At 46.1% G+C, this 9,005-nt stretch overlaps 1 protein-coding gene across 1 annotated transcript in view; it reads right to left on the reverse strand.

Moving 5' to 3' along the window:
- Window positions 1-8,146, reverse strand: part of NT5E (5'-nucleotidase ecto) — a 57,830-nt gene extending 49,684 nt beyond the window's left edge. Inside the window, exons 1-2 of the mRNA XM_045294318.1 lie at window positions 8,140-8,146; window positions 6,273-7,045 (exon numbers count right to left, since the gene is read on the reverse strand). Coding sequence (XP_045150253.1) covers window positions 6,273-7,045; window positions 8,140-8,146 — 780 coding nt within the window. The remainder of the gene's footprint in view (window positions 1-6,272; window positions 7,046-8,139) is intronic.
- Window positions 8,147-9,005: the final 859 nt, after the last annotated feature.

The raw sequence follows: 9,005 nt of genomic DNA on the forward strand, positions 1-9,005 counted from the left end.
CTTTAAGACCCCAGATGCTATATCTTTTGATAGCCAGGCACCATCAGCTTTTTTCACCACATGTGCTTATGCACCCACTTTGTCTTCAGTGATCGTGTCAGGAAGGTGTGCATCATGGAATGCCAATTTAATAGGACAAAGTGTTCTTGCATTCAGTAAGTACTTGAGTGGAGGTCCAATGTCCATCTGCTGAGGCTGCAATTCTTTATGGGGTAGATAGCCTCATCTTTCTTCAGAGGAGAGGCTGGTGGGTTTGAGCAACAGATCTTTTGTCCGGAAGTCCAATGCTTACTCAACAGCAGGGGAGCACAAATGAAGCACATCACCCAGGGACCTACCCAAATCGAAAGGTGCTCAAATTCACTCGTTATTAGAAAATTATGCAACAAAACAACAGTGAGATGTCATATTACACCTTCTAGAAAGCTAGATGATACCATTAGATAGATACAGGATTTACATGCTGGGTTTGAGGAGAGTGCATGGCTCCAGTCATTTAGGAAAGCCATCAATCAGTGCTGAACTCACTGCCAGGGCGTCCGTTCCAGCCCCCAGTGACCCTACAAGACAGTGTAGAACTGTCTCTGTGGATTTCCAAGACTTTTAACTCTTTCTTGGAGTAGAAAGCCTCATCTTTCTCCCTCAGGGTGGCAGGATGTTTCTAACTGCTGCCCTTTTAGATGGCAGCCCGATGCATAACCAACTCACTACACTACCAGGGCTGAAATTAAATATACCTGGGCCCTGAGACCCGTAATTCTGTTCCAGAGTATTTATCTGAAAGAAAGTAGGCCTGAAAAAATAAAAGGAAAGTAAGTAGGCCTGGAGATGCCTGCAGGAGGACATTTGGAGCAGGAGAGGATGTGGGGGCAGGGAGGTGTTGGCAATCACCCAGCAGTTGGTGGTGTTTTAGAGCGCAAAAGAGACCCCAGTCTCTAACATAATATAAGGAGAATATTTATTAAGTCTTAAAAGGGAGAAAGACACAGGCCTATCATCCAGATGAGGGAGGCCACAGGGTCATAACAGCATCCAAGGATTCACAGTCAGGAAGCCAGTTAGAGAAAACATGGAACAAAGGAGATGGCCACACATTCATTAGAAGCAGATTCCTACATCACAATTACAGGTGGGACAACAGGAGTGGGAACATGATTGGGACACATACACCATATTAGATATAAGTTTGGTCCAGGGCCTTCTGACCAAGACAGTCAAGGAACGACTGAGAGGGCAGAACTCATGAGTATTTGACCACCTGGGCCATTCCCAGTTTGACAGCATCCATGAAGGAGCTACCCAAGCAAGTTCCTCAGAGAGATTAGCCCTCTCTGGACTAGCTGGAGAAGAGTGGTTGTAGTTGATTTTCTAATACACTCTGCCTGAGGACAAGACTACAACCTTGATTAAAGATCAAAGGGAATTCAGTGGAGCCTTAATCTACATGGGGCCTCTGTACGTAGATGTTGGTTTTCACGGACATCTATAGCCTTCTGAAAACGAGGTGCTCAGGATATGAGCTTAATACAGTGAGTAAAATGAAAGGACACCTTAGAGCACGGTGCAACCCTGGTGGGTACACACATGACAGAAGTGCAGACAGCAAGTGGACCGGCCACAAACACAACCACTTGAGGAGGAATGAAGCAGAACAGGTTAAGCAAAAGGTTTATTTGTATAATTTAACAACACACGTACATATAAAAAAAGACATCAGTCCAAATATAGAAGAGTAGTCCATGAAGGATGGGAAGAATGGCGACAAGGGGCACTGACTAGAAACCTGACACCCCCAAGAATGAAACAGGGCCATGGCCCCCACTGTGACTTCTAACTTCTAATATTTTAAAACTGCAGCTGCTGCAGCCTTTTGGATAGAAAGTGAGCTCAGGGGCCACGCCCTCAGAATCAGGGGTCATTCACAGAGACAGTCGCCCTGGGAGGGGAGAGGGTAACACACAAGAGACTCGTTCAGACCATCCTCCTCAGTGCTAAGAATGCCATTGCTGGAGTTGAATTTCTTTGACCTTTACCTTGTAGGGGAAGTTCACAAAGCTGCTCCCTCAGTTGACATGAAGAATAGCTTAGACAATGGGGCTTCGAAAACACTGGGCCTAATGAAGTAGAGATCAAGCACCAAAGGCCAAATATGGAATGATTTCACAACAGGCCTATCTTGTGTTATTTCACTTCACTTTAATAGGCTTCACGGATATTAAAAAAAAATTTAACCCAAAAAAGAAAAAAAAAATTAATGACAGCGTTGCATCAGCCTGGGTATCGGTGCCATTTTCCCCACTGTATGCGGTCCCTTGTGTCTCTGTGTCCCATTTTGGCAATTCTCATAATACTTCAGACTTTTTCATCATGCAGTCACACAGTTAATAAAGTATAGTGCTGGCACAAATTCTATGTGTAAAACTTCTATAAACCTGAAACTTCAATATTGCTTCATTGCAATATTTACTTTACTGTTCTGGTCTGGGATTGAACCTGCCTTGTCTCTGAGATATGCCTATACATGAAGTATCTAGAATAGGCAGACATGCAAAGATCATCCTAAAGTAATAGTGGTCACCAGAGATGGGGGTGGGGGGGATGGGCAGTCATTATTTGGGACACTTTGAATTTCTGTTTATGGTGATAGAAAATTTGGCAAAGGATGACATATACAGATGAAACATGTTGAATTGGCAAATGTTGTGCCAATTTACAACACCAATAATACTTAAAAAATGTTTTAACACTGGGACAGGGAAAACATGAGGACAAGGGGTGGGAGTAGACCTGGGCTGCCGGAACGAGATAAACCGAGATAGGTTAAAATCAACTCTTCCCTTCCTTACAATGTGGAGTGGGGTGGGCACTTACTATGTGCCAGCTAGGGATTCTTACACGACCTCATGCATTGCTCACAAACCCCTCTGTAGTGCGGTTACCATTCCTATTTCCCAGTTCAGAAACTAACGCCAGAAATGTCTGCAGGTCAAGAGTCTCCTGTGAGCGCACCAGACGCCACATTCCAGAGAACCGCACAGCCTCCTCCACAACTGTTTTCCACTCTAATCTGGGAACAAGGCCATGGCACATGGGTGTGGTGGGGAAGCTTCAGAAGGCCATGAGTTCCCTAGAGGTTTTATAATATCAGCAAAAGGGTGAGAAATTTCTGTAAAGCGCTAATACCCCAGAGCTTTATCACATGTTTTGGCATTGTAAGAACAGGGTTTTACACTGGTCCAATCATGTCTGCCAAACCTCCAAACTGCAGAGGCTAACTCCTGATGCTATCAGAGATCCAATCATCTGGCTTAATGTATAATTGTATAACTGCTTCCCACTCCCTACCTCCTACCAGCATTAAAAAATATATATTTAAAAAAACAAAACAGAACATTTTTTTTCTCTCCCACTTGAGGCCCCAGGCCAATTATTCTGAGCAAAACATAAAAGAAAGTAGTTCCATTCAACACGTATTCAAACCACTCCTGGTTGGGTGGGGCTGTGACTTGTGGTAGATTGTCCCAGCCTTGCCCAGGTATCCTGTCATAAACACTTCATACCATCGTCAACACTACGAGATCCATTTTACTTAAAGAGGAAAATTCTCTGAGGGGGAAGTAGAGAAGTCTCCATTCTATTCTCACTATTAAGTTTATATGACTGGGAAGGAAAGGCTGTCACAAAAAGAAACATTTACCAAGTTGTAGGAAATGGGGATGTGGGCCAGTCACAATTCACTTGCATAAATATTTAGTTTGTCACTAGTGTGCACAAAGCACCAGGCTGGTCTCTCCCTGGCGACAGCAATGAGGAGAGACCACTGACTACTTGAAACCCCCCCTTTTTCTGTGGATTCTAAATATCTATGGAGTTTGGGGATCTGTGGAATGGCTGGATTTTCCTGGCAATCCTAAACACAACAGTCAGACTGGAGAGGAACCCTCTGTCTTCCTCTCTAATGTGTTCTTGGAAAATAAAAAATTACACTGAAGAAAACCAACCCCCAAGCCATCCTCTCTGGCCATGTTTTCCCACTCAGGGGAAGCAACAGTAACAGCGCTGTGCTCTCCTGACCCCTCCTGGTCCTGCTCTGCTGTACCTCCCTGGGCCCACACCAGCCCTTCTCGCCACACCCGGCTCTTTCAGGCCAACTTCTTTGGAGCCTAGCTTTGTCCTTTGTCCAAATCTTCTAAGATTCCACCCAATGCTCTCCAGATTTGCTGAATTCTTTCTTCTTTTATACAATCAAACGCTGTCAAAACCACCCCGATTCCTGGGAGCCCCACATGTATCAGGGTAGACGGTGTACTGGCTGACTTTTGAAAAACCGATAGTCAAGCAACCTCCCGGTGGCCCCATACTTGCAGCTTTTCCATTAGCACTTGAGGGCCTTACCTGTTTTCTTCCCCAGGAATCCCTTTACTCTAGGCTTTTACACCACAGGGCAAAACTTGGGTGGTCTGATTGTTTTCTAGAGGAGATGTATGAGGGAGTAACCTCCCCAAAATAAGAACTTTTTTTCAAAGCTGTGTATTTAAATTTTTCTTTTTAACAAAACAACTTTATCACCTTCAACGTACTCTCCATTACACTTAATGCATTTGTCAAATCTGTGATTCCATTCTGGGAAACATTCTTTAAACTCGTTTGTTTGGATGGTTGACAGCACCTCCCTCGTTTTTTTCTTCACCTCTTCTACGTAGTCAAATCACAGACCTTTCATGATCCTCTTCATTTGAGGAAACAAAAAGAAGTCACAAGGAGCAAGGTCAGGTGTGTGGGGCAAGAGAGGAATGCTGTTTTGTGCCAACAGCTGGCCCACTAACATGGCTGCATGCGCAGGTGCATTGTCATGGTGGCAAAACCAGTCCCCCATTCAGGCCTTTTTGGTCACATACTGTTACGCTATCTTTTCAGAAGCTCGAAATAGATAGCTTGATTAACAGTCTGATCTGGTGGAATGACCTCCAAATGTACTACTACAAGCTGACATTTTCTTCCGTTCTGGAAGTCTACAGACATCCAGAACAAGGTTTGTCATCAATTGACATTTCACCTTTTTTGAAATGAAAAAGCCACTCATACATTTGACGTTTTCCCATAGCACTGTCCTTGTAAGCTGTGTTCAACATCACAACAGTTTCTGTGGCATTTTTTCCAAGCAGGAAACAAAATTTCATAGCTGCATGTTGTTCTCTTAAATCAGCCATCACAAAAAACGAGGTTCAAGCAAAATTACTTTTATGAAAAAATTCACATTGACCAGAGAGAATCTTCCCAGGTGATGCCACTGGGTGCACTAACTCAGAGTGAATTGCTTGTGGGGGTGGGTTTGGGGGGAGGGAGTGGGGTGGGGAGCACGTAATACAAAAACTCTGCCAGCACAGCTTTTTTCCCTAATTTTTTTTTGGGGGGGTACTCTCTTGTATATCTTTACATCATATTTATCTACTACTCTGTAGCTCTCTTCTTTTCCTTTTCTAGAATTCAGTCTAGCAAGCCAGGGATAGTTTTTAATAGAATTGAAGGGAGCCTGGACTAAACTCTTGGACATATCTGAAGCCCCCTTATCGTCAAGCTGAACGCTTCCTGAAGTTCTGTGCCAACCTGATTTTACTGAAATCGCTTGAAGCCCCAATGTTTCAACACATTATTCCTCTTCAAAGTGGTTTTTGTTTCTACTATTTTTATTTTCCTTTGAATAAATATATACTGTAGTGTGTGGTACCAATAAGAACCCACATTGACAGATGCCAAGCAACCCTTGAGTTAGATACAGTAATTACCCTGATGTTATAGAGGATCGAAGGGAGGCACAGAGAAGATTAGTAAGTTGTTGGCAAGGCCCACAACAGAAGTGATCTGCCCTATGGTTATGGACTTTGTGTCGCCATCTTTTGGCCCTGGTGGCATTTGCTCAACTTCTCTCTCAGTTTCCTTTCAAAAAAATGAAGATTAATCACTCTTGACAATACATGAGAGAGAAGCGAGACAGTTCTAGCTCAGTCTCTGACTCTAAGTAATTGTCAATTCTCCAGCCAGCCCAGCTGAACCCCTGATAGAACAGCTGGGCCTCCCTCCTCTACATTTAGAGGGTGGTTCAAGACCGACTGCACAATGAAAAGGAATCATCCAAGGAACTTCTATGTCCACATCTACCTGGCACATCCTTGCTTTATTCTCTGCATTTCTCCGCGCCTGGTTTTCCACCGCTGTGCCACCCCTCCAGCCACACTTGTCTCTCAGCCCCAGTGAGACCCCCCTCTCCTTACCATGGCATCGTAGGACAGGGCGTTCATGAAGTGCACCACCTCGGCGCCCTTGTACACCGTGAACCAGATGGTGCCCTGATACTGGTCGCCGGCGTCTAGCAGCAGCACATTGGGCTCGGAGTTGCGGACCTGCTTCACCTTGGTGAAGAGCCGGGCCACGCCGCCCACGCAGAGGCTGGCGTTGACACACTTGCCCGAGTCCTCGTTGGTCTGCTCCAGGCGGCTGTGCACGTCATTGGTGTGCAGAATGGTGAGCTTCCAGGCGCCCGCGGAGGACCACAGAAGCGCGCCCAGAGCAACGAATGGCAGCGCGGCCGCTCGCGGCGCTCCGGGACGCATGGCTGCGGCGCGGGGACCGGGCGCGAGTCCGGCGCGAGAGTGGGTGCCCGCGGCAGCACGGGAGGCGGCCCCGAGGGCCGGGGAGGGGCGGGGCCGCCTGGGGGCGAGGCCTCGGGAGAGGGGCAGGGTCGCGGGGCGGGTCCAGGTTCCGGCTAGAAGCGGGGCTGGCTGCCAGCACTCGCCTGCGCGCTCACCCGATCCGACCCTGACACCCGGATCCGTTGTGGCCCGGCAGCTGGCACGCGCTCCTTGCAGGAACAGTAGGGAGGTTGTTCCCCGCCGGGCGCTGGGCGCTGGGCACTGGCCACGGGCCCCGATCGGGCCGAGAGGACCGTGCGCGCTGCCAGTATTGCGGCGGGTGGCTGCTCTGTCTCCCGTGCGGGAAAGGAGGTGGAGGGTCCGGCGGGCGCGTCGTCCTAGCTGATGTGCGCCCCCTAGAAGGCACGGGTTTTTCTGAAAGAACGCAAGGTCTGTGCTCGGCTTGTGAGAGCGCCAACGTGGGAAAGAAGAACGAGTGGCGGTGGCAGGAAGAGGGAGCCTTTACCTGGGCTGTTCTCATTCACTGCCATAGAGTTGATTCCGACTCAGAGCGACTTTTAGGACAGGGTAGAACTGCCCCTGTGGATTTCTGCGTCTGTAACTATTTATGGGATTAAAAAGGCACCTCTTTTTCCCTCTGTGGGCTGGTGGTTTCGAACTGCTGACCTTGAAGTTAGCAACCCAAAGCATAACTCATTACGCCACCAGGGCTGCAGTGGGAACCACAAACGGGTTGTGAGAGAACCAGTCTCCCCCCCCAACACACACCAGGCTTGAGAGGCATCAAATCTCGGTTTCTCATTATACTGAGATCCGCGGAAGCTAAGGAAACATTAGAAGCCAATCCCGTGCTCGTTTCTTGACGCTTAAAACCTTGTAGTGATGAACAGCAGTGCTGGGGGAGCTCCTGGAAGCTGAAACAGAAGCGATGCCAGCTCCATTGGCGTTTCCTTTCTGTCCTGGATTTTGAGGTTTTTAATGGTTTAAGGATGCTTGCGTTTCCTGCGTCTCTGTGTGTCCTTTCTCCTCACTTTCTCTGTTCTAATGCAAAGCCTGTGGCAAGGAAGCCAATAACAGGAATGCATAATTAAACAAGCCATCATCTCTAACTCTGCAGACGGTCTCCATGCTCAAGGATCGTCTCCCGAGTTTAAATGGCATGTGAATAATTCAGTCACTTTGGAAAGGTAGGGAAAAGGAATAGTTTTGGAGTTTCTACTAGTTGTTCTACCATTTATGCTTCACTCAGGAAAGCGTCTGTAATTCTTACACTCTTCAAAAATGTGCCAAGCCAACCTTGTTTGGGAAAAACGTGTGAGGCTAAGAATGTAAGTCATTTGCCCGGAAAGACTGAAGAGTTTGGGAGCAGCAGAGTGTAAGACTGTCTGAGTCTGTGCTAGAAAACAGCAGAGGAACAAATAGTCATTGTTTTTAAATTAAAGTTTAATATAGTTACTTTTACAGTTTCACTGACATATGACTCACATACCATCCATTTCAACGGTTTTGCAATCATCAGCTCAATCAGTTTTACAACATTTTCTTCTTTCTTGGACTTATATTAGCTCCAGATTTCCCCAAAACCTCATAAATCCCTGGTGGTGTACAGGGTTGCAGTTAGGCTGCTAACAGCAAAGCCAACAGTTCAAAACCATCAGCCAATCTGAGGAAGAAAGATGAGGCTTCCTACTCCCATAAAGATTTACAGTCTCAGAAACCCACAAGAGGAAGTTTAGCCTGTCTTATAGGGTCACTATGAGTCCACACTGGCTCCATGACAGTGCGTGATAGAGTCACTGTGAATAAGAATGGACACTTGGCAATGAGTTTGGGTTTTGGTTTGATTTCCCTGTCACAACCCTAAGAAATTATTAAACCAGTTACAGTCTCTATAGCTTTACCTAACCTTAATTTCATGTAAAGGAAAGCCTACAACATCCCCCCTTCAAACAACAACAATTATAACATAAAACACAGAAAAACCTTAATTCGAAAGGAAGCAGAAAATAATTAAAAAATAGAATAAATTATAAACAGGCAAAAGGGAGAACACATGATAAGGTCTTAAATTTTAACCTAACTACATTTGTATTAATCCATTTCCCAATGCACTGTGTCTGATAGCAAGCGCTGCTTATGTCTGTGGTCAATGGTCAGAAGGGTTTCACTGGAGGCTTAATTCCTGTGAGGACGCTGCCTGTGGATGTTAGGTTTGGTTGTTATTTTTAAATAAGAGTTTCCAAATGCCCTTTACCCAGCTTCTCTAATGTTATCTATCAGAAAACTCAAACTCACTGCCATTGAGTTGATTCTGACTCATAATGACCATGTAGGATAAGGTTGGCTTGACCCTGT

This window comes from Echinops telfairi, unplaced genomic scaffold (assembly GCF_000313985.2).
Source record: "Echinops telfairi isolate 266 unplaced genomic scaffold, ASM31398v2 ScPeMD7_3533;HRSCAF=4204_0, whole genome shotgun sequence".
Lineage (NCBI taxonomy): Eukaryota > Metazoa > Chordata > Mammalia > Afrosoricida > Tenrecidae > Echinops > Echinops telfairi.